Source organism: Callithrix jacchus, chromosome 13 (genome assembly GCF_049354715.1).
Source record: "Callithrix jacchus isolate 240 chromosome 13, calJac240_pri, whole genome shotgun sequence".
NCBI classification, from domain to species: domain Eukaryota; kingdom Metazoa; phylum Chordata; class Mammalia; order Primates; family Cebidae; genus Callithrix; species Callithrix jacchus.
The window spans coordinates 89,481,039-89,506,726 of NC_133514.1; the positions used below are offsets into that span (position 1 = coordinate 89,481,039).

Sequence of the window (25,688 nt, forward strand, 5' to 3'; positions counted from 1 at the left end):
TTGAATGCACAGTTCTGTCTGCCCAGAAAGCACTTTGCCTTGATATCTGCCTGCTCAGCCCTTCACCTCCTTCAGCTCTTTATACAAAAGTTATCTTCTCAGTGAAGGCTCTCCTGGCAGCCGTATTTTAAATGGAACTCCCCCCACCCTTTCCTTCTTCCCTGGTTCATTTTTTTCCATAGCTCTATCATCACCAATACATGACATATTTTCTTAAACTATTTCTCGAAATACTTTCTTAAAATAATTTCTCAAAATATTATATACTTATTGGAGAGATCAGTGCTGTCCAATAGAAGTATAATGTAAGACACATATATAATTTAAATTTTTCAAGCAGCCACATTAAAAAAGTGAAAACAGGCTAATCGTGGTGGCTTATGCCTATACTCTTAGCACTTGAAGGCAGGAGGATCGCCTGAGGCCAGGAATCTGAGACCAGCTCGGGCAACATAGTGAGACCCCATCTCTACAAAAAATAAAAAAATTAGCTTGGTGTGGTGGCACATGCCTGTAGTCCCAGTTACTTAGGAGGCTGAGGTGGGAGGATCACTTGAGCCCAAGAGGTATAGACTGCAGTGAACTGTGATTATGCCACTGCACTCTAGCCTGGGTGACAGGGCAAGACACTGTCTCAAAAAAAATTAAAAATGGGAAATTAATGTTAATAATATACGTAATAATTTTATAATATTATACATAATAATTTTAATTAATAGCATCCAAAATATCAGTATTTAATTTTAAAAGTTACTAATTTTTTTACATTATTTTGTTTGTACTAAGTCTCTGAAATCTTGTGTCTGTTTTACATATGACAGCACCTGTGAATTTGAACTATCCATATTTTACATTTGGTAACCACACCGGACAGGACAGAACTTGACTGCAGTTCCATGAGGGCAAGGATGTGTAACCTGCTTTATCACGGCTGCATCCCTAGGACCTAGAACAATGTCTCACACATAGCAGGCATGCAGTAAATGCTTGGTGATTGAGTGAGTCAAGTTCTGAATCCAATCCAATTATGTGGCAAGATAGTTACAGACCCAGAAAACAGCTATTAACTGGCTGTGTTCATGCTCTGGGCCGAGGCGGAGGCAGGACTGTGATGGGGAGAAGGTTAGTTTTTCTCTCCCAGGCTTGCCAACTCATTCAGCATCTCCATGGTTTTCCATTCTGTCTGGACAGGCAGAAAATCTTGCAAGTTCATCCACACTAGGAAACATTAGGGAGTTAGTGTGTTGCCCTCTTTTGGGCATTTGCACTTTGAAAGTAGAAGTGAGAGGGAGCAATTCTTTATCCAAAGCAATGATTCCCTCCTGGAGAATTTTTGGCTCTAGTGGGAACACTATTACCAGACCATGAGTCTTTCTGATGTCCCTGGGTTCACCCTAGAAGTAGGCTGTCAGCCAGGGTGCTTCTGTTGATAGGCTGCTCTTGGGTGGCCTGTTGCTGGGTGCCCTGGCTACTCTCCCCTGCCTGGTGTTTTACCAAAGACGGTGCTGGAGCTTGATGGGAAGAGGGAGACTTGGGAGGTGCAGGTGCTCAGAGTTCGAGAAGAGCTCCAGTTCATGGAAATCACTGAGCCATCCTCTGCAGCCAGCCCTAGGCCAGGGTCTGTGGAGGGTGAAAAGCCTCTATACTTTATAAGACACTTTCATGGGGGGGCTTCATAGCATTCCCCTTGCCAGGTGGGCAAGACACAACATGCTCATTTTGCAGACTGAAAAGCTGAAGTCCAGAGACAGGAAGTGGGTACCCAACTCACTCCCCTGAGAGCTTGCCAGGTCTCTCCTCTAGGGGAGCCGGCACAATCTTGGCCTGAGGGGCCTCCGGGTCCAGCTGGAGTGACTGGGTCGAAGGGCTGCTGGTCTGAAATAACTGCATGATACTAAGCGATGAGCAGAGTGGACAGTGCACAGCTGGACCAGGCCTGCCTGGGGAGGGCAAACAGGGATGAGAGGCAGGGCAGTCACAAGGCAGGGGCAGCCAAGGGCTGATGGAGCCCCTCGAGGTAACTGGAGACGGACCGGCCTCTGTTGCTTGTTAGGTATATGGGATCTGCCAGCTCCAATAAACCTATAGCTCTGCCTTTCCCAGGCATGGCCTCCCTCCTCTCCCTCTTTGCTTCCTTTTGTTATCTCCCTTCCTCTGCTCTCCTCTAACCTCTGTTTCCTGCCTTCCTTTCTCTCTCATGTGTTTCCACCGACGTCCATCTTCTTTTTCTCTCATGCACACACCCCCTCCCCAATACCCCAGAGTGCTAGACAGGGCTGCCCCATGAGCAGTGATGGTCAGGAATCTAATTTTACTGATTCTGGTTCCCTCTGAAAGCAGGCAGATACACACTGACTGATGTGATCTGATTTCAGGGGCGCGGGGAGGCCAAGATCTCCCATGGAACTTCCGCTCCTTGGTTGCTGTCTAAAATCCCACCATTAGAACTTCATAGCACCAGCTCCTTAAAACGTAACTGCTCCTGAGAAAAGCCACAGTCCAAACTCTTCTCCTAAATTCTTTCCCATCATTGCACATCAGAACGGATGCTCTGGGAGCCAGGCTTGGGATGGAACAGAGGAGGACACAAGAGAAAGTGGCATCAGATGAAACAGTTCTCCCAGGGGAAATGGGAGGCAGAGGAATAAAGCTACTCTGTCCCATCCACTGTATTCACAGGGCCAAGCTGTGTCAGTGTAGTATGTGTTCTGCACACCTCAGTAGGAAGGGGCCCCATCGAAGTGGCTTTCTGAACTGGGTCCCCTCTTTTTGGCACCAGAAAATGCTGATGTGAGATGGGTCCTGGTAGCTACTCTAGCGCGTATTGAAAGTTATTGGGGTTTGGGTTGGACATGGTGGCTCACACCTATAATCCCAGCACTTTGGGAGGCCCAGGAGGGCAGATCACCTGAGGTTAGGAGTTTAAGACCGGCCTGGCCAACATGGTGAAACCCCATCTCTACTAAAAATATAAAAATTAACCAGGTGTGGTAGCATGTGCCTGAAATCCCAGTTAGTTGGGATGCTGAGGAAGGAGAATTGTTTGAACCCAGGAGGTTGCAGTGAGCCTAGATTGTATCATTGTACTCTAGCCTGGGCAACAAGAGCAAGACTACATCTCAGAAGAAAAAAAAAAAAAAAAAAGAAAGGTATTGGGGTTTGGGAATTTGCTTTCTTTTTTTTTTAATTTACTTGAGTCTTTATTTAAAATACAATAGTAGGGGAATATCTGAACTCATGACCTAAGAGGAACTCTACATGGTTGCCAAAAGCCACTCAATGCCATCCACAGTGCAGACCCCTCCTTCCCTGGCCAGAAATGGCAGGATGAGGACTTCTGTTCTGGGCCTGAAATCACTTCTTCTGTTAGTTGATTGTGATACACACTCACCACCTCCGTGCTGGGTCTCCGCAGTTCATGTTGGACTTCCAACTGGGCCCCTATCCTCATTGCAAAGAATTCCAAGTCTTTCTGTCTGCAATTCTTCAAAGCTAGTCTTTCTACCTTGCAGTTTATCTGCTTTAGTTTTGTTTGTCCCTCTGACACCATGAAATTCCATGCAGTGCTAAAATGTGGCGAGACAGCTGCTTGCACATGACTAAGGTTTTTGGCAAGAGGGTGCTTCCTTCATGCTTATCTGTACGTGATCATTTATTAATTCGTTCATTTATTCATTCATTCAGCAAGTTCTTACTATGTATTAGGATCTGTGCCAAACAATAGGGGTAGAGGTATGACAGACTTAGGCTCTGCCTTCATGGAGTGTACAGTCTTCTGACCATAGACGCCTTCCACAAAACGCCTTGTCAGGACTGTGGCAGGAATGTGTCCACACACCCTGCTGCTTTAGATAGGAAAAAGTGTCTTCTTGGGTGGATGATGCCCAGAATATTGTCCCATTATGCACAGAGGTTCCCTTCTGTAATTGTATCCTGTCTCTAAACAACCCCTTTAGGCTTCCTTCCCTTACTCCTGGTCCATGATGGCAACTGGAGCTAAAAACTGGCCCTTTGCTGCTTGTTGGAAGCTTGCTGTTTAATTGTCTCAGACTCGTGGACAAGCAGGGTTCCTTAGGATGCAAAGTCCCCCCCCATCAGTATTTTGAGAGCAGGAAGTCTGTTCCTTGGAGGAAGCTGAGCTTTTCATTAGAGATCAAAGCCTGGCCCTGGGGAAGCATCACAAAGTTGCTCTTGGCTATAAGGATCCCTTTGGGCATATCACTTTCTCTCCAGGCCCTTGGCATCCTCTGTTGGACAGGAAACCAATAGACAGAGAGGGAGGAGAGCAGACCCATGGCAGCCCTGGGGGCTAAGCCAAGCAATAGGCCTCTTGGGGTGATCAGACTGGAGCAAAAGAGGTTAAGCTGATGTACATGGAGTAGGTAAGGAAACCAGGAAGACTGGCCTATGAAGCTGGGTTCTGGACAGATGGCCCAATTTCATTGTCTTTATCTCTGATTTGTCTGGTGTGTAGTCAAGTAGTTATCTCATGAAGATTACCTCGGACTCCCAGTCCCCTAGACTCTCAGTTCTGCCATTCAAGTTCCCCACAATTTCCCCCACTTCCATTTTTCCTGTATCACTTTCCCAAACAACCTGCATCTGAATGAGTCACAAAGGGTGCATTATCTAGTTGAGCAAAATTCAAATGTCTCCCAGGCTGGAAAACTCAGTGTGGACCATTGGGAGACTCAGAAGATACAGGAAATGAGATTTTTTTTTTTTTTTTTTTGAGATGGAGTCTTGCTCAGTTACCAGACTGGAGTGCAGTGGTATGATGTCAGCTCGCTGCAATCTCTGCCTCCCGGTTTCAAGCCATTCTCCTGCCTCAGCCCCTTGAGTAGGAGGGACTACAGATGCATACCATCACACCCAGCTAATTTCTGTATTTTTAGCAGAGAAAGGGTTTCATTATGTTGGCCAGGATGGTTTCGATCTCTTGATCTTGTAATCTGCCCGCCTTGGCTTCCCAAAGTGCTGGAATTACTCAGCTGATTCCAGTGAGTGCTGAGCCACTCACTCAGCCATAAATGAGATTCTGAGCTGTAGCCATGCAGAGGGGAGAGGAGGCTCCCTAGGGGCAGGTTGAGTAGAATATGAAGTCTGCCTTTGACGCGAACCTCCGCTGGACATCTCCTTCCACCTGGGTGCAGGCCCCCCAGCTTGCTCCCTGAGGATCCAAGACTTGCTCTCTCCTTACCACCATGCTTCTTCCCCCCACCGAGGTCTGGCTGTCTGTGCCTTCACAGATGGTGACTGTCCAGTTTGGCAGCTTCAACTATGATCAGGCCAAAAGGAGGGTAGATGTTGCAGGGAATTTGCATCATCTCCTGGTGGCCAAGAAAGGCCCTGGAAGTACTCCAGATCATACCCCTCTCCTTTTCCAGTGTTCATGCTCCTCTTCTGGGCAGATCATTGGCCTCTGCATGGACATCTGCAGTGAAGAGGAACTTTGGGAGACAAAACAAATTCTGAGAAATATCTTCCTCATGTTGACTTGAATCCGCTTACCAGAAAGACCTTCATCCTTTCAGCTGCAGCCATTACCTAACCCGGAGTTTCCTCTTCCCTGCTCGTGCCCAGATTCTCCAACTGTTCCTAGTGTCAGATGACTCAAGTCCCTTCACAACCCTGCTGTCCATCACCAGAGTCCAGTTAATCAATGTCCATGAGTTTCTCCAAATCAGCTCCAGTACCCAGGAGTTGCCTTCAACCTTTCCATCAGTGAAACCCTATGAAATGCAAGGCCTCAAGCCTTTCCTTTGGGGATTTCCAAAGGCCCTAGGATTTGTCTTGCTACAGAAGCACAGAAGGGCCTGGAAACATTTGGCCTGCTCTATAAAGCCAGGGCTTGTCCTTGGCATTTCCTTAGGCCAGGGAGGAGGCCCATGGCTATTGGCCAAGGCAGACTGCACCGGGCCTGAGCAGTCGTGCCCACCTCAGCCGTTCCTCAGCATCTCCTGCAGAAGAGATTCAAGCTCATTCTCCATGGATGCCAGCAGCTGGGGCTTTGTTTCCTGGTTACCGTCTTAGGCAGGAATAGGCTTATTCCTAGGGGAGCTCAGGAGAGAGAGAGGAATGGGGAGGGAAGGTGGAAACACCAGGACCATGGCATGTTATTTCCATTCGGCGAGCCACCAGGCAGGTGGGTTCCTCTCTGGGAGTACTGTGTGGAGACAGACGCGTATGGGCATATGAGAACCCATGTGCTGGGAGGCAGTGACACTGATGTGAGAGCAGGGGGATTGCACTTGCAGCACTGGGACTCAGGAGGCCTGGACACCAGCCCCAACTTGGCCATAACTACCCTAGAGCCTTCAGACATGCCACCCCAGATTTCCTGACCTCCAGGTCTTCATCTGTAGAATGAAGGCTGCATGATCGCCGAATTTCATTTAGCTAGGATATTGGAGGCTCCCATGAAGAACTATGCTGCTGCTTCTTCTTTATTTTATTTATTTATTTATTTATTTATTTTTGAGATGGGGTCTTGCTCTGTCACCCAGGCTGGAGTGCAATGGTGAGATCTCTGCTCACCACAACCTCCACCTCCTGGGTTCAAGTGATTCTCCTGCCTCAGCCTCCAGAGTAGCTGGGATTCCATCACATCTGGCTAAGTTTTTGCGTTTTCAGTAGAGACAGGGTTTCACCATATTGGCTAGGTTGTTCTCAGACTTCTGACCCTGTGATCTGCCTGCCTCAGCCTCCCAAAGTGCTGGGATTACAGGCATGAGCCACTGCTCCCAGCGAGAACTATGCTTCTTTACTAGCTAACAATGTCGTCATTGCCTATCTAAGACAAAGAGCTCTTTCTTCCTCCTTTCCCTCCTTCCCCCTTCTTCACTCTCTTCTCTCCAGCTCCTTCCTTCTTTCTTTTTCTTTTCCTTCTCCAGTATCTCCTTCTCTTCCCCTCTCAGATATTTCTAAGAGTATCCCCTTCTAAGAACAAAGGGCATTGACTGCATGGTACCTGTCCTGAGAACACTCACTTCACAACTCATTATTGGAGATGAAATTCATACACAGACAAAATGCCAAGTGTGATGGCCTACATGCCTCAAGTCAGACGGGGAGAATGTCATCCATCTGGGAAGGTCTTGGAGGGCTCTGAGGGGAGTTAACATCTGCCCAGGATAGTTAAGGTTGGACAGGATGTAATGGTTTGGCAAAGCAGGGTGGCAGTGCCAGAGGACGGAGAATTACCATCGAGGGCCCACGGGCTGCCAAGGCCCCTTGGGGTCTGGGAGAGATAAGGAAGGTCAGACATAGCAGTGAGAGGGAGCAAGGCTGGGAACAGGGTTTGGGCAGAGAATAGAATGCTCAGAATTGTGCTGTAGGAAGGTTAACATGGCAGCCATTTATTTGGAATAGGGATTTTGAAGGTCAGCGCTGGTCCTTGCCTCTCCTTGCTTCCAGCCCACTTCAAATGCTGGACATCACATCACAGCTTTGACAAACCCATCTCGGCTCTGCTCTGCCCAGCTCTAGGACCCTGGCGGCGGTCACAACACTCTGTCCACAAACGTCTTTTTGGCGCTTTCTACTTTCTGCTGAGCATCCCCGTGAATAAGATGAGAGGCCTGGTCAGAAGCTATTTGAGGCCCCTGCCAGCAGAGAGATTTCAGCAGGTGTGTGGGATCAGTGGCATCGCTGCAGGTCAGAAGTCCAGGAAACAAAGGCCAGGAGAAGTCCACGGGGCTGTCCAGGTCTGACTGTGAGGGGAGGTGCCCTGGCCTTTGGGATGGAGCCCTTACACCCGGTGACTCTGCCTGGCTTTGAAGGCTTCTTGGTAGTGATGCCTTCCTCACTGGCCTCTGTGGGCAGAAACCTGCTTTTCAAAAGGCCAGTTTTTTTTTTTTTTCCTGCTTGTGTGGGCTTTTCAAAAAGGGGCCAGCACTGAGCCCTGGCTGAGGCTGAGCCTTTTCAGCCCTGCGGCCAGCTGTCCTGTTTTCTTTCTCCCTGCCCCTCCCTGGAGCATTTGGAGAGGGAGTCTCTGGCTTTCCCCTCCTTTCTGACCATCAGGGCCCTGCCTCCAGTGTCCTTTCCCTGTTCTGCCCCAATGCTGGGGAAGAGTGAGCCTGGCTCAGTACCTGAGCACAGCTGGAAACCTGACACCTGAGAGCTGGCCTGGGGAGGCAGGAACTCGGGCCTCCAGGGAAGCCCCAGAGAATCTCAGGAGGGTTTGGGTCCCATCCTATCCTCCCAGGGTCCCATGGCCCTGGAGAAGGGAGAGCTGGCTCTGGTCCCTGGCTCAACAGGGACACTGAGCAGACTTGTGCTTGAGGCACCCACCAGTAGATGGCCATTGTCACTGGGGTGGCCCCGGTGGGTGGCAGGCCAGGCTGAGATGTCAGCTACCCTGTGGGGCCCTTCAGTCTGCCTGTTCTTCTCCTCCTTCAGCCTTCTTTTCCTTGAAGAGCTGGAAGGCAGTGCCTCTCAGCCCTGGAGTCTTGAGGATGAAACTCCACTTTCCTCCAGAGCAAGTCCTAGGGCTGGAGCATCAGGACCTCCAGCTCAGGAGTCAGTCTTTCCTGGAGAAGGCTTTGCTGCCTTTCACACTCTCCAGCATCTGACTTCTTGGCCTGGCTCTTTGCTCCTGCCCAGGCTCAGCCCTCACTCCACTTCCCTCATCTGCTGGCCTGAAGAGCCCCCTGATTGCACCCAGTGTGTCCTCTGGGTGTCCTGGCCCTATCTCTGCACTGTCCTCCTCCCTGGGAAGCCCCCTGTCTTAGTCTGTTCTGGATGCTCTAACAGAAGGCCATAGACTGGGAGCTTAGGAACAACAGAAAAGCACTACTCACAGTTCTGGAGGCTGGGCAGTCCAAGATCAAAGCACTGGCAGACTCAGTGTCTGGAGAGGGCCCGCCTCCTCATAGATGGCTCCTTCCCTCTGTGTTCTCACTGGTGGAAGGGGTGGGCCAGCTCTCTGGGGCCTCTTTTCAAAGGGCACTAATTGAATTCACTGGGCTCTATCCCCATGACCTAATCACTTCCCAAAGGCCCTGCCTCCTAAAACCATCACCTTGGGGGATAGGATTTGATATGACTTTGGAGTGACACCAACATTGAGGCCACAGCACTCTCTCACTGCTACTATACTTCATCAAGCTTCCCAGCTACCCACCTGTCCACATTTGGCTTTTAGAAAACACCTTGGTTCAAATTTCTACTTAACAGGTGAGTGTCCCAGGCAAGTCAGTGAGTGTTTTAGAGACTCAGGGAACCTGTCACTGTTATCTCCACCAACCTTCCCCAGTGCTCTCTGCTTCTCCCTTTTCTTTCCCCTCTCCATGGGTTCTTCTGTCCTCTGGCCCATCCATTCTCCAGCAGCCAGCCTCTTTGGGCTTTTTGCCCACAAGGCACGAAGCAGCCACCAGTCCCCACGCATTTGCGGGGCACCTATAGTGTGTCCTGTGTTGCCAGGTGGGCATCAGGGGAGCCCAGCACCTGTGGGCTCCCCCTGCCCGAGGTGTGGAGGGCTACCCTCAGCCCTGCACCCATCTCACTCCAGCCCCACCCCCTGGTTTAAGGTACAGCTCCCAGCCAATTCTCAGATGTGCTCACTGTGAGTATCCACTCCAGAATTCTAAGATGTGCATTTTTCTTCTGAAATGAATGTGTGTCTTCCCCTTGATGCGTTATTTAATGTGGTGCTTTGTTTGGTTGTTTCTGGGAGACCCTTCTTTCTCCCTATTCTCTAAAAATATTATTTAGTTCATAATGGATCTTTCAACTGATGGCATTTTAGCTTGGGGAAATATGACAAATGCATAACATAATCAGGGACATCTGGAGATTATTTTTTTAACTTGAAGGAGCAACTCTAATGGGAAAAATTGCAGGTTGTCTACTAATGGGGTATTTGGGATATCTGTTTTTCAGACATCACTGATCAGGGACTCGTCCTGGACCCAGCTATTTTATCCTGAGAGCTTCACTCCTTTGGTCTTAGAGACCAAACGGAGTAGCTGCTGCCTGGTACTGGTACAGATCCCACATGACTTAGGGCTCAGGAGAGGCCCCAGGGGGCATGGGGGATGTCTCCACTTCCAGTTTCCTTCTCAGCAGGGGGTTGGGACTAAGAACCGCTCTGGGGATGGAGACAGTAGAGGGAAGAAGTGCAGAGTCCCAGAAGGGAAGTCAAAGGAACTTGCAGGCAGAGTTTGCCTGGAATGTTGCAGACAGCCAGGTACCTTTGCCCACCTTCCTCTGGCTGCTACCGTGGAGAGAAGGATCTGCTCTCACTTCCCAGTGCATCAGCCGGAGGGAACCAGTTTTAGGATGGCAGAAGCCTCCCAGACTGGGGCAGTTGTAGGATGGCAGAAGCCTCCCAGGCCGGGGCAGTCGGTGCTCCTCCTAAGGGCAGTTGGTGCTCCTCCTCATGCGCCTCCAGAGAAACTGGAAGGCTCCTTGGACAGAGTGGGCATCCTCATGGCAGGAGGGGCTGATGAGAGGGAGGCAGCCGCACACTCGTGGCAGTGGAGGCTCTCCCAGGGCTCACCTGGGAGGGTGCTGGCCAGCCCTGCCTGACCTGGCCCTGCCATGCCATGTGTAACACCCAGAGCCTACCTGGCTCCACTTGCCATTCTCTTTCCCACTCCATTTCAAACCAGCATGCCTTCAACCGGCCTCAAACCCTCAGTCCCTTTGAGCCGCTGTGCTTCCCTCACTCCCTACAACAATCCATCAGACGAGCAGGTACTTACTGGGTGCCAGCACCAAGCCAGGTGCGTGGGGATCCAGAAACAGCAAAGACATGAAGCCCAGCCTGGTGGGGGCGGCCAGTGTGAAGAGACAGCTCAAGGTAGCCACTGCCAGATGCCAAAGGAGTGGGAGAGAAGGGAGTTCTCAGAGCTTAAAGGAGTAAGGCATCCCTGGGGCTGGTGGGCAGGGTGGCATTTCTGGAGGAGCTGAGAGGAGACACGGACCCTTTGAGATGGGAAAAGCAGCCAGGGAGATGGGAGCATAGGCTCTCCAGTGAGAATGTGCGAGATGTATCTGGAATTTTTAGTAGAGCTGTGTGGACGGCTTGGGGAGCGCTCAGAGGGGTCTGTGGGAAATAAGGAGAATGGAGCTTTAATACCAGGCAAAGGGGAGGCCAGGTGTGGTGGCTCAAGCCTGTAATCCCAGCACTTTGGGAGGCTGAGGAGGGTGGATCACAAGGTCAGGAGATTGAGACCATCCTGGCCAACATGGTGAAATCCTATCTCTACTAAAAATTAAAAAATTAGCTGGGTGTGGTGGCGCATGCCTGTAATCCCAGCTACTCGGGAGGCTGAGGCAGGAGAATGGCTTGAACCCGGGAGGCAGAGATTGCAGTGAGCTGAGATCGGGTCACTGCACTCCAGCCTGGCAACAGAGCAAGACTCCATCTCAAACAACAGCAAAAAAATAACAATAACCAGACCCAGAGGTTTGGATTTCACCGGTAAACAGTGGTCACTGCTCCACTCTATTGATTAGGAAACTTGGCTGATAATGCTTTGCTCTGTGTACGGAGCTGGGTTTTTTCCTATAGAGATGCACTGTCCAAAACAGAAGTCACTCACCTCCAGTGGCTACTGGGCACTTGGAATGAGGCTAGGGCGAATTGAGATGTAAGTACAAAATTGCCACCAGATTTTGAAGACATAGTATGAAAAGAAAATAATATTAAAAAGCTCAATAATTTTTTAAAATATAGAATACATATTGAAATAACATTTTGGATATGTTGAATTACAGAAATATATATTATTAAAATAATTTTATCTGTTTCTTTTTACTTTTTAAAAGGTGACTACTAGGACATGTAACATTCCCTATGTGGCCCACATTATAATTCAGCGGGACAGTGCTGGGTGAGAGTCTTGACAATACTCGTTTTCATCCCATTCTTTTCCTTTACAGTTGCATTTATCTTCCACTGCTCTTTATCCTTCTGCAGCGCTTCCCTTTTCTTGCCCTCATTCCCTCTGTCACACTGGTACTCTCCTTCCCTTTGTCCTGTGTGATGGAAGACGATGGAATGAGGGGAAGGGGATCTGGTGCGTGCTTGCTCGTGCTGCAGTCCCCCGACTTACCAAAGCCAGAATCTGTAAGGCAGAGAGGCCTGGCTTATGGAAATGCTTGTGGGAATTAACGTTCTAGATAATTCTTTTCTGGCTCACTTGCAGACAGGCAGAAATTCTTTGGATTTTCATTTCTTTTTGCAAAGATTATTTTAAAAGTTGATCAGTGACATGCACGTCATCTACAAGGCTGAACAGGCTAGTATAAGACACGTTGAGCTACGCAGCTTCGGTCTGCCCTTTGCCCTCCACGCCAGAGGCACATCCCTCAACCGCAGCATGCTGTTACCTCTTCTTCAGGCATTTCTTTCCTGAAAGATATAAATTACCAAGCAAATTTACAACCAATGATTAGATTTCTATTTGTCAGAATTTTTCAATTTCCGATATTGCCTATGCTATTTATACTGTGGAAGAAACGTCCTTTTCTGTTCTAATATAGTTTCTTAATTATTTTATTGTTAATATAGAAATATTGTTTACTGCTGAGCCAAGTACAGCATCATACAGGTAGTCACACTTTCTTACACAACCTTTTCTTTCCTTGCTCATAATAATTGCATCATTTTCTTTTGATTGCCTTGTTTTCTATAGCATTTTAACAGATTCTTACCAAATTCTCTATCACATTACAAAATCCCTTCAAATCTTCAAATACTTTTTTTTTTTTTTTCGAGATGGAGTCTCGCTCTGTCACCCAGGCTGGAGTGCAGTGGCATGATCTCGGCTCACTGCAACCTCTGCCTCCGGGTTTAAGCAATTCTCCTGCTTCAGCCTCCCGAGTAGCTGGGGCTACAGGCACATGCCGCCACGCTTGGCTAATTTTTGTGTTTTTAGTAGAGATGGGATTTCACCATATTGGCTGGGCTGGTCTCAAACTCCTGACCTTGTGATCCACCTGCCTCGGCCACACAAAGTGCTGGGATTACAGGCATGAGCCACTGCATCTGGCCAAATACTTTTTTTTAAAAAATACTTTTTTCTTCTTTCTTTCTTGCTTTGTTGTCCAGGCTGGTCTTGAACTCCTGACCTCAAGTGGTGCTCCTGCCTCAGCCTCCAAATCTCCAATCAGTGGGATTACAGATGTGAGCCACTGTGCAGTAGTACCATTTTCATGGGGCCATATATATATATATATTTTTTTTTTTTTGAGATGGGGTCTCACTCTGTTGGCAGGCTAGGGTGCAGTAGCACCATCTTGGCTCACTGCAATCTCTGCCTTCAGGGTTCAAGCCATTCTCCTTCCTCAGCCTCTGGAATAGCTGGGATTACTGGTGCACACAACCACAGCTAATTTTTGTATTTTTAGTAGAAATGGGGTTTCAACATGCTGACCAGGATGGTCTCGATCTCCTGACCTCGTGATCTTCCCCCCTCAGCCTCCCAAAGTGCTGGGATTACAGGCATGAGCCACTGTGCCTAGCCCTTCATCAATAATCCCATTGTCTCCAGTCCCCTCTCCTCTCCTCCAGATCCCCTCACCCTCCTGCTCCCCTGTGGAATGGCTGCAGAAGTCCCTGCACAGCTGTGTGCTTGGGAAACCTCCCACCTCTGTTGGGTGCAGTCCTATTTTGTTGTTTCTCTTTCTTGGTTTGTGTTAGTACCTTTTTAAGAAGTGTCAAGAAGGTTAATTTTTTTTGAGCTCCTGTATCTTTGAAAATGGCTTTATTCTGTTCTCATACTCGATGAATGGTTTGGCTGGGCAGAAAATTCTAGATTGGAAATCACCCTTTCCCCTCAATACCTTGAAGGCAGCTGCTCTATTGTTTTCAAGCCTCTGGATTTATTCTTGAAAAATCTCAAGCTATTCTGAAATGAAACCCATCTGATTTTTCTCTGGAAGGTGTTAGAACCATCTCTTTGCTCTGGTTGTTTGGACACTTCACAGGGAGGTGTCTTTTGGGAGTGGGGGATTTCCTTCCCCCATCTACTTTGCTGGTCACTCAGAAGGCCTTTTCTATCTAGAAATGCAGACTTTTGGTTGTAGGAAATAGGGGTTATAATTTTTTCCCTAATTTTCTCCCTATCATTTCCTCCATTCTTTCTCTCTTCCTAGTGAAATGTGGAATCGTCTGACTGTTCCTTCAGTGTTTACATCTTTTTTCTCCCACTTCCCATTGCTCTGTCGTCTCATCTGGTTTCTGGAAAATGTCTCCAGCTTTGTCTTCCAACTTCCCTGCTGAATTTCATTTCACCGCATACATTTCTAATTTCCAAGAGCTCCTTTCTCATTTTCTCATTGATCCTTCTTCAAGAGCTTCCTGTAGCTGCATGGATCCAACATCTTGTTTTCCTGAGGATATTGATTATATTGTTTTGAAGTTAATTTTTTTCTGGTCCTTGCAATAACTCTGTTCCTCTGAGTTCATATTTTTTTTTTAAATTATACATCAAGTTCTGGGATACACGTGCAGAACGTGCAGGTTTGTTACACAGGTATACACGTGCCATGGTGGTTTGCTGTACCCATTGACCAGTCATCTACATTAGGTGTTTCTCTTATGCCATCCCTCCCCTAGCCCCCTACCCCCTGACAGGCCCCAGTGTGTGATGTTCCCCTCCCTGTGTCCATGTGTTCCCATTGTTCAACTCCCAATTATGAATGAGAACATGCAGTGTTTGGTTTTCTGTTCCTGTGTTGGTTTGCTGAGAATGATGGTTTCCAGCTTCATCCATGTCCCTGCAAAGGACATGATCCTCTGAGTTCATTTTTTAAAAATTGGTGGGTTCTCTTTCGCTTTTCACTTTGAAATCAAAAGACTGATCACTCTTACGCTGTCTGTTCATGTCAAAGAGTAGGTCACTACAGCTGTCTAGAATGTCTGTGGACCTTGAGGATGAGAATGGACTTTTCAATGACTGAACTTCATTCTAGAGTGAATGATTTAATTGGGGTGCTCTCAACCAGAAGTATCTGCATAGCTCTTCCTGGGACCAATGATTTTCTTTAGAGAAGCATCCCCCAGTTTCACCGTGGGGCTGTGGAGGGTACAGGGGAGGGTCACAAGCTTGGGTAACAGTGTTTTTGGCACCAAGTAGTAGAGGAGGACAGGGATTCCAAAGTTCCATATACAGACTTTCACTGAATCCTGCTTTGTTTTTAGCATGCTGCTGCACTCCTGCCCTCTTCTGCCTCGGGTCAACCCCCACTCCTATCTGGGCTTCTCTGGGAGAGAAAGTCACTCCCCTGCATGAGACGGGGGAGGAGCCCTGGGCAGAACTGCTCCTTACGCAGATTGGAGTCAGTCTCCCTGTTCTCTGCTCCGCCCTTTCTCCTGCCTTCCAAAGTAGCCACTGCCTCCAATTCCTGACACTTCTAGCATTGTGTGGTGAGACTTGTCCATTTCTTCTAGACCGCTCCTTCGGTAGGTGCTTTGTTTTCTTTCAGTTTCTCTGTTCTACGAATTCCTCCATCTGCTTTCCTTTTCTTCCAAAACCTTGTTGACATCTGTTGCCTGCTGATGTCACCTCTCCTGTTCTCTCTGTCCTTGTCTGTTTATTGTCTCTTTATTCCTTTGTTCTCATTTTAGTGGGTACTGGGAGGAGCAGACATGTACTGAATCTGCCATGTTTAGCAGGAAGTTTTCTGCAACTCTTTCTGAAATTCCTGATCTACTTCCTGGCCTTATTAAAGGCCTCACTTCAGCACCTAGAGCTGGACTTTCACTCAGAGAGAATTTGTAAGGCTTTCTTTTCAACAAGCTCAATTTTATTTAGAAAAGTACTAGAGCTCAAATTGAATGTAGCCTGAACCCAGCTTCGACCTGGACATGTTGGCTTTTAAATCAACGATAATGTTATAAAAAATTATTTAACAATTACTTAAATAAAAAACTATTTTGTGTGATCTGTGTTTTTTTTTTTTTTTTTCCTTAAAGCTGTATATAAAACAACTTCTGGTTGTTTTTTCTCTGGGAATTAGGGTTCCATATGGGTTGAGTCCTGGCTGCCCAGGGTTCAGTGAGTTTCAGAGCTTGGCTAATCTGGACTAAATTTTCTCCATGTGGCTTTTTTTTTTTTTTTTTTTGAGACAGTGTTGCTCTTGTTGCCCAGGCTGGAGTGCAGTGGCTCCATCTTGGCTCACTGCAACCTCTGCCTCCTGGGTTCAAGTGATTCTTCTGCCTCAGCCTCCCAAGTAGCTGGGACTACAGGCATGCACCACCGCTCCTGGCTAATTTTTGTATTTTTGGTAGAGATGAGGTTTCTTCATGTTGGTCAGGCTGTCTTGAACTCCCGACCTCAGATGATCCACCTACCTCAGCCACCCAAAGTGCTGGGATTACAGGCATGAGTCACTTGGCCCAGCCCATGTGGCATCTTTAAAAAGGTAGTAGGGTCAGTGAGCTTGGATAGGAGTCTAATTTAAAAGGCCAAGCTTTAGGAACCTTAAAGCTTCTAAAGAAGTATGTTAATTATCAAAATGATGCTTATGTATTCATCAAAGAAGACACACTCCCCCTGGCCCACAACAGGTACACATGCATACACACAGCCTTCACCTGGCTGAGTTAAAGATAATCATATACCTATAATCATGATGACCCTGCTGTGTCCTAATACAGGTCTTGAGCTTCACCAGCCCCAGGCTGTCCTCAGTGGGCACGAGGGTCAGTGTGATGGCAGCTTGGTGCTGGTCCTCATGGTGATGTCTCTGTCCTTGCCTTCCAGGTGCCCCCTTTCAAAGGTCTCAGCATCCTCACGCTACCTCCTGCCGCCACTTCCACCTGGGCCCCCCACAGCCGCAGCAGCTCGCTCCCGACTTCCCGCTGGCCCACCCCGTGCAGTCGCAGCCCGGCCTCAGCGCCCACATGGCCCCGGCCCACCAGCACAGCAGCGCCCTGCACCAATCGCTGACCCCGCTGCCCACCCTGCAGTTCCAGGACGTCACAGGTCCCTCCTTCCTACCTCAGGCCCTGCACCAGCAATACCTCCTGCAGCAGCAGCTCCTGGAAGCCCAGCACCGGAGGCTCGTCTCGCACCCCAGGTTGGTGCTGCCTGGGCTCGAGGTGGGGACCCGGGGTGGGGGATGGGGGGTGGGGGCGAGTAAGGGGGTGGGGCCAGGGCAAGGGCATGGCCTAAGTGGAGCAGAGACTGGGGCGGGGCCACAGGCTTATGGATACCTGGCTTCTCTACCTGGCTTGGCTGGCAGTCATCGAGTGGGTCTTTGTAGGAAGTAGTTATTGTTTCAGAGGTATTCATCTCAGGCAGTGAGCACTGTCCTGGCCTGACTCGGGCTCCCTCAGAAGCCAGTGTGTGTTCCCATCGCATCACTCAGGTGCAGGGTCAGGGACTTGGTAACTGGTGATCCATCATCCTCACAGTGAAATTCTGCATGGTATGGGAGGAAATCTGACGAGGGAACCTCTCGTGTTCCCTCCAGCTTTATGACTGCCTGATTCTAACACCCAGTAGCCCTAAAGAATACCAAAAGGAAATGGCTGGTTCCAGCTCCGCCCTCAAGAGTCCACGGTCTAGATAGAGTCCGGCTGCATGTTAATACTTAGGAAACAAACGGGAAGTAAACTTAGACAATCCTAATCAAACAGGTCTGGAGTTGTTGTGGGGCCCTGGGTAAGTCACTGTGCCTCTCTGATCCTCAACTGTCAAGAGAAAGAGTTGGGTAATCAGTGGATCTCAAACTTTTTGGTCTCAGGACTCTTTTCCACTCTTAAAAATTAATCAAGACTACAAAGAGCTTCTGTGTGTGTGGGTTTTGACTATTGATGTTTACCATATTAGAAATGAAAACTAAAAAGTTTCAAATATTTATCAATTCTCTAAAAATAACGATAGCAAATTCATGTTAACACCAGTAATGTATTTTTATGAAAAATAACTGCTATATGTAAATTTAGTGAGAAGCATGACTTTTTTATACACATATTTGCAAATCTCTTTAATGTGTGGCTGAATAGAAGGCAGCAGTGTTTTCATGTCTGCTTCTGTATTGAATCTCGCAGAATCACGTGCCATGTAGTTTCTGGAAAACCCTTTGGTTCATTTGTGACAGAATGAGAGTGAAAAGGCAAATAGGAAATGAAAATTTCCTAATATTTTTCATTATTAGGAAAATAGTTTTGACCTCTTGAATCACCTGAAAGGGTTGGGGGACTCCCAAGGATGCTTGGAGCACACTTTGAGAACTGACAAACTAGATGATCTCTAAGGCCCTAGGCATACATGACCATAGGGTTTGAGGTGCCTTAGGTAGAACGTGAGTGTTGTAGGAGGTCAGAGGGAGAAGAGGTCATCATGATCTGAGGTGTTCAAGGAGGCCTTCCTGGAGGAGGAAGGCTTTGACCTGTGCCATGAAAGCAGGGAAGAGTGTTGAAAAAGGGTTGAGGAGAGGAGAAAAGCATGATGGGAGCTGAAGGGTACACAGAGCCCGCAGGCGGCAAATCTGTGTGTCTTGAAGATGGCCCACCAAGGACAGGAGAAGGGTGAAGAGGCAGAGAGTGGATGGAACCAGGTAATCTCCTGGGGACACACCTAGGGAGCAACCTTAGCACAGCGGGCAGCTGGAGACAGCCTGATGGAGTGTCTGAACTGCAGCCTGCTGCTCATCCGGGAAGCTTCCTTGGTGTTTGTCAAGAGTGGCGAAGCTCAGTGCTTGATAGACTGTGGGTGCCGAGTGGGACTGCAGGAGTGGGGCACCCTCAGGCTGCCCCGGTTTCTCAGAGCTCCTGGGAACCAGCGGTGTGTGCACACCCTTACACCAGGGCTCTCCATCCCTTCTGGTGCAGGCGGAGTCAGGAGCGTGTGTCTGTCCACCCCCACCGCCTCCACCCCAGCTTCGACTTCGGCCAACTGCAGACGCCTCAGCCCAGGTATTTGGCTGAGGGCACTGACTGGTGAGTCTTCTGGGCCCCTGGGGGAGGCAGGGAGGAAGGGAGGAAGGAGGGAGGTCTTGCTAGATCCATGGAGTTTCTGTTTTCCTTCACTTTGAAAGGTGCAAGAGGCCTAGTTCTTAGGCCCCAGCCTTTGCTTCTGCTCCCAGCCACCTTCCTGGCCAGATGGTCCCATGTGGGCCTGGTTCTAGCAATTAGCTCAGATGTTACTGGGTGCCATCATGTGCCCAGCATGGAACTCAGTGTTCATGATCCTGTAGGGAAAAAGGGGGGCAGGGATAGGAAACATTTCCCGGGTTCAATGGGGGATATGAACCAGTGGTCCCTAGGGGGAGAGCAGAAAGGAGAATTCTGAGAAACTGGGTGGTCAGAAAGGCTACCTGGAGGAGGTGTGTCTCAAGGGATCCACAGAGAAGTGCCACAGTGTGCCAGCAAGGCAGTGCTGGGGGTGGAGTGGCTATGTAAACATGGGCTTACACTGCGTCTTGAAGGATGGAGACAAAGCCAGCCAGGTCGGAGGTGAAGACTGAGGAGGGGGCTGGGGAGAGAGGTTGAGGGTAGTGTTGTTGCTGAGTCTTTGCAGATATTGAGCCCTTGAGAGACCTGCCCATAATTTTCCCCACTCAGGACAGATGTCTTTGTTGTCCTGAGATGCAGGGTCACTTGGTTTTGGATCCTGGGTCCCACCCAACTCTGGTTCTAGCTCAGGAGAGAGCTGATATTAACTAAGGTTGGATCTGAACCGTTGAAAACTTAAAAAGATGTGCAGCTCACTGAATATTTAGAGGTAAAGGGCATCATGCCTGCAAAGAGTTCAGGGGAAAAAAACTATCTATCTATCTATCTATCTATCTATCTATCTATCTATCTATATCTATCAATCATCTATCTATCTATCTATCTATCTATCTATCATCTATCTATTCTATCATCTATCTAATATCTATCTTTCATCTATCTATTATCTATCTATCTATCAATCATCTATCTATCTATCATCTATCTAATATCTATCTATCATCTATCTATTATCTATCTATCATCTATCTATCTATATCTATCATCTATCTATCTATTTATCATCTATCATCTATCTATCTATCATCTATCTATTCTATCATCTATCAATCATCTATCTATCTATCATCTATCTATTCTATCATCTATCTAATATCTATCTTTCATCTATCTATTATCTATCTATCATCTATCATCTATCTATTTATCATCTATTCTATCATCTATCTAATATCTATCTTTCATCTATCTATTATCTATCTATCATCTATCTATCTATCATCTACTAATTATCTATCTATCTATCTCTCTATCATCTATCTATTCTGTCATCAATCTCCACAGAGGATTGTGTGTGTGTGTGTGTGTGTGTGTGTGTGTGTAAGTATATTATATACATTTGGTGAAGGAGAGAGAAAAGGAGACAGAGAGAGAAAGGAAATAGAAATGCAGTAAAATAGTGACATTTGGGGAATCTGGGTGAAGGGAATACAGGAATTTTTTATGCTGTTCTTGAAACTTTTAGATAAAAAAAGTTTGTTTTTTTAGAATATAGAATCTATCAATGGAAAAAGATGAATTATCTTAAAGATTGATGTGCCGTTGTGTCATTTTTCAGCCATTTGTCAGGCTTAGTCCAGGGTTGCTTTGGGAGCCCTTCCCGTGCACACCCAGGAATGATTGCAAAGAATAATTCCAGTCAATTGAGTGCTAAGGGTGCTTCGAGGTGCAGGAAACCGTGGCTTTCACATGTTCCATGTTCTTCAGTCCTCTGCTCATTCTCAGGTACACTCTCCGTTAAATTGAACAATTCCATAAAAGTTAGATTGCACTGCAGCCAACCTCTGCCTAGCCTTTTCCAATTAGCAGATTCAAATTAGGAAGATTTAATTGCAATTTGGATTGAATTCTGTCCCTCAGCAGTCAAGTCAATTTCATTTAATTCAATTCAGTACACACAGAGCACTCAGGGCCCTTGCATATGGCTGAGTGATTGGAACACACACAGGGGCCTACAGGCAAGTGGGACTGGACAGGTAACACAGATGGGACTCATCCTGGGTAGATGGCAGGAGGAGCACGCGGGTACTGGCCGTGTCCTCAGCTTTCCTTATAGAGCCAACTCCCCTTGTCTTTCTTAACCATTTAAACCAGTCTGCATTCCTGGCCCCTGCTTGCCCCAAGAAACAGAAAGAAGGAGGGTCTGGGAGGCTGGTCCCTGCCACAGCAGGGGATGCTGGGAGGCTCTGCCTGGAGGCCCCCCTGGTCCACCCTTGGGCTCTTTCTGCCTGTTCTGTCCCCACTTCCCAAGTAGGATGCTGTTTCTCCTCCCTTGTAATTAGCTCTGCTCCAGTGGGGGGCCAGCCCAGTGGCGCCCAGGGGTTTTGCGATTGATTGATTGTGCTAACTGCATCCCAGCCCTCTTTTCCAGAGAGGCTGCTTCTGCCAGGAGACAGGCAGCCTGGTAATTGGATGACAGGAAATGCATTATAGGAAGAGCTGCTCTCACCCTCTGCAGGAGCCCCTGGGGGTGGGGGGAGTGTGTCTGTAGCATCCCCCATCCCCTTTAGAGAACCATCAGAGACCACGGACTTCTGCCCTTGGTCATCCAGAAACAGGGCTTCAAGCCCTTGTCCAGCCCCAAGGCTGTCCAGCCCCTGAGGTTACCTTGGCCTTTTGTCCTACTTTGGGATCTCTTAACCCAACCCAAGCAGCTTCTCTCAGGTGGGAATCCTGGCCTGAGAGTGTGTGGAAGTAGCAGGCCTTGGGGGATAAATCCCAAACCCCTCTCTTTCTCCCCCATGCTGCACAACTTGATCCTGACCTCGAGCCGCAACCCAGTGCCTCCGTTCTCTTCACGCTCCTTCTTGAACTCAGTCCTGGATTCTCAGTTCTAACTCTGCTCCCCTGTGTGGACTGTACCCTGCTGTGTCACAGCGGCAGCCCTGGCCATGCTGAGGTCTCTGAGTGGCAGAGGGTAGGGGGAGGGTGAGCACCTCTGACTGTCCTTTCCCTTCCAAGTAACCTTGCCTAAGCAAAGCCCCCAAAGTGCCCTGACCCTGGAGCCACCCATAGGATAGTGCTGGCACTTTGTGGGGCCAGATTCTGGGAAGAACTTAGGGTCTGTACAGCAATCAGACCACATCATGTTCAAGAACATTGAAAGTGGAAAATAAAGTTTATCTTCATATTTAGAGAAAAAGGCCAAAAATGACACAAGAAATCCCCAAAACACAGTTCTGGGTTAACCCTGTGGCTTTAGGTCTGTTAGATATTCCTATGACCCCTTTAGAAGCTTAGCAAGCTCTTTTTTTATTTGTTATTTGTTGTTTTTATTTTTTGAGACGGAGTCTCGCTCTGTCACCAGACTGGAGTGCAGTGGTATGATCTCGGCTCACTGCAACCTCTGCCTCCTGGGTTCAAGTAATTCTCCCGCCTCAGCCTCCTGAATAACTGGAACTACAGGTGTGTGCCACCACACCCAGCTAATTTTGTATTTTTAGTAGAGATGGAGTTTCACCTTGTTGGCCAGGATGGTCTCCATCTCTTGACATTGTGATCCGCCCATTTCAGCCTCCCAAAGTGCTGGGATTACAGGTGTGAGCCACTGTGCCCAGCCAGAAACTTAGCAAGCTCTTATAGGCTAGTGGCAATAGCAGAGAGGCAGGAGACACTGCTGCTTTAGGGGCTAATTTCTCTGAGGCAGGTCGTGGTCCAGACTTCTTTAGGGTTCAAGTAACCACATCCCCTGTTGGGATAGCCTGGGTCCAGGAAGGAATTTCTGACAAGACGATAAGAGGGGCATCATGAGAGCCCACCCAGACCCACCCAGGGAAGACCATCCCATCTATTTAAGGGGCAAGGTGTTTTTTGCTTTTCCAGTCAGCATTCTTGGGATTGGGGTGACTCTGTTCCAAGTTCCTTGGGACTTTGCTTTGGTAGAATTCCTTGAACATTTGTTTTGAATTTAATGGGTTCCCTAAGACTTCTGGGTAAATGCTAAAAATCAGAGCTTCTGCCATGTGAGGCAGTGCAATGGGATAAGCCCAGGCAAGGGTGTGAAACCCTGATGGTCCTAACCAGCCAGCCAAGGTCTGTGAATAAGGCATTGTCCTCTGCAGGCCTCAGATGGACCTGTGAATGTGAGGGGCTGCCCTAGTGGATTTGTAAGTTTGCTTCCATCTGGCTCCAAGGGTTTAGCTCATTTCCCAAGTGACAGGCTCATCATGAGTTATTCCAGGGATTTAGGCTGATAATGGCTCTTTGCATCTGTATAGTGCTCTGCAAAGAGCCTTCGCCTGCATTTTCTCATTTGATACTCCAGCATTACCATGAGGATCTACTGTTATCATCATCGTAGAGATGAGGCTCAAAGAGGTGAATTAGCTAGAGAGGGCCTCACAGCTAAGAAGGGGTGAACCTGGGACAAGGGACTGAGTCTCCTGACAGCTGCTGCTGTTCAGGCAGTGGTAGGCATGGAACCTGTGAGAGTGTCTGGCAGTCCTTCCCACCCATAGCAGCTGGACCTGGGCTGTGCAAAGAGGAGGATGGGGCCAGATGCCAGGGACCATCGAGAGCTCCTGCCAGCTCTCCAGGGCTCATATTCTCATGTACATAACCCAGGGAACAGGGATCAGACTCCCTTGAAGGCTGATGGCTTTGTTGGGTTTTTCCCTCAGAACTATCTCAGAGGATATTTCAGGGCAACGTGTAGCCAAACCCAGGCTGTGTGGGATCCAGGCTCAGTGGCGGCAGGCACAGTGGGAATATAGAAAGTTAGTGGTCAGGGCCTGCTTGCAGCAAGATGAAGAGGGTGAGTCTCAGAGTCCCATGCCTCTTGCTCTCTCACCCCGGTGGGATCTGAGGTTGAAGCTTCTGAGGCCCTGGCATTCCTCTCAAGGGTGCTTTTAGGGCTTAGCTGCATTTTCCCAAAGGGTTGCTGTGTCCTAATTACCAAGGACCACTTCAATGTACACAGCACACTGCAAGAAACAACTTTTCTGCAGCACATTTTCTCTAATAAATGCCACAAGTTTCCCTGCATCCGTTTGGTATTTCTGAAGTTGGTGCCCATAGAGATATAACTTGGAGTTAGTGGATATTACCTTCGCACAATAGAGAAACTTTCTTTTATTAAAGAAACCCTTTTTATTATAGAAAGTATCAAATAATAAAAAAAATAAGAGATTAGTATAATGAATTCACACATAAACATCATCCAGCTTTGACATTGACTCATGGGTCTTTTTTTTTTTTTTTTGAAATGGATTCTCACTCTGTCTCCAGACTGGAGTGCAATGGTGCAATCTTGGCTCACTGCAATCTCCACCTCCTGGGTTCAGGTGATTCTCCTGTGTCAGCCTCCTGAGTAGCTGGGACTACTACTGTGAATGTGAGGGGCTGGCCTAGTGGATTTCTAAGTTTGTATCCAACTGGTTCCTAGAGTTTAGGAACTCCTGGAGTTTAGGCCACCACGCTCAGCTAATTTTTGTCTTTTTAGTAGAGATGGGGTTTCACCATGTTGGCCAAGATGGTCTCGATTTCTTGACCTTGTGATCCACCCACCTTGGCCTCCTGAAGTGCTGGGATCACAGACATGAGCCACAGCGTCCGACCTTCATGGCCAGTTTTACGTCATCTTTGTTCTCTCACTTCCCCAGCCCTGATATTACAGTAGTCCCTGCTACCTGTGGTTTTGCTTTCCAGGGTTTCAGTTACCCATGTAAACCACAGTCTGAAAATATTACAGTGTTTGGAGAGATCGAGAAAGAGAGAGAGAGGGAGAGGAGAGAGAGAGACCATATTCACATAACGTTTTTTGCAGTATATTGTTAAATTGTTCTATTTTGTTATTGGGTATTGTTGTTAGTCTCTTACTGTGCCTAATTTATAAACTAAGCCTATCATTGGTATGAATGTACGGTATAGGAAGAAACATGGTATATATAGGATTCAGCATTATCTGCAGCTTCAGGCAGCCACTGGGTGTCCTGGAACATACCCCAACGGAGAAGGAGAAACTGCTGTATTTGGAAACAAATCCAGGCATATTATTTCATCTGTAAATATTTCACTACATATCCTGAGAGATAATGACTCTTTTTTACATCCTAACTTTGATACCACTATTGACATAAAAAATTAAGAATAATTTTTACTATAATCAAATATCTAGCCAGTATTAAAATTTCTGATTGTTGTACTTTTAATCAACCAAGATCCAAATAAATTTTATACATTGTGATTGGTTGACATGTCACATAAGTCTCATTTAATCTACACATTGCTGGATTCAAATTGCTAAAATTTTGTTAAGTAACTTTTAAATCTTTGTTCATGAGTAATATTGGTTTATAGGGTTTTTTTCCTTTGAAATGTCTCTGTCTAATTTTGTATCCGTGCACTGCTTGCCTCATTGAATGGTTTGAGAAGTATTTCCTCATCTACTCTCTGAAAGAAGTTGCATAGGATTGGTATTGTTATTTTTAATTAATTAAGTTTTAGATACAGGGTCTTTCTCTGTCACCTAGGCTGGAGTACAGTAGTGTAATCTTGGCTCACTGCAGCCTCGATCTCCTGGGCTCCAGCAATCCTCCCGCTTCAGCCTCCTGAGTAGCTGGGACTACAGGTGTGCACCACCATGCCCAGCTAACTTTTTATTTTTTAAATTTTTATAGAGACAGAGTCTAGCCATGTTGCCTAGGCTGGTCTTGAACTTCTGGGCTCAAGCAATCCTCTCACTTCAACCTCTCAAACTGCTGGGTTACAGGTG

The 25,688-nt window shown here is 47.6% G+C and overlaps 1 protein-coding gene across 2 annotated transcripts in view; it reads left to right on the top strand.

Annotated features, from left to right (window-relative positions):
* Window positions 1-25,688, top strand: part of ARK2C (arkadia (RNF111) C-terminal like ring finger ubiquitin ligase 2C) — a 128,469-nt gene that overhangs the window by 81,119 nt on the left and 21,662 nt on the right. The window contains exons 1-3 of one of the 2 annotated variants that reach the window (XM_035270938.3): window positions 15,316-15,415; window positions 16,719-17,034; window positions 18,794-18,901. In XM_035270938.3, the coding sequence (XP_035126829.1) occupies window positions 16,859-17,034; window positions 18,794-18,901 (284 nt within the window). In that variant the 5' untranslated portion in view covers window positions 15,316-15,415; window positions 16,719-16,858. Of the gene's footprint in view, window positions 1-15,315; window positions 15,416-16,718; window positions 17,035-18,793; window positions 18,902-25,688 lie in introns of those variants that run through there. The other variant, XM_002757208.7, reaches the window with a different exon arrangement.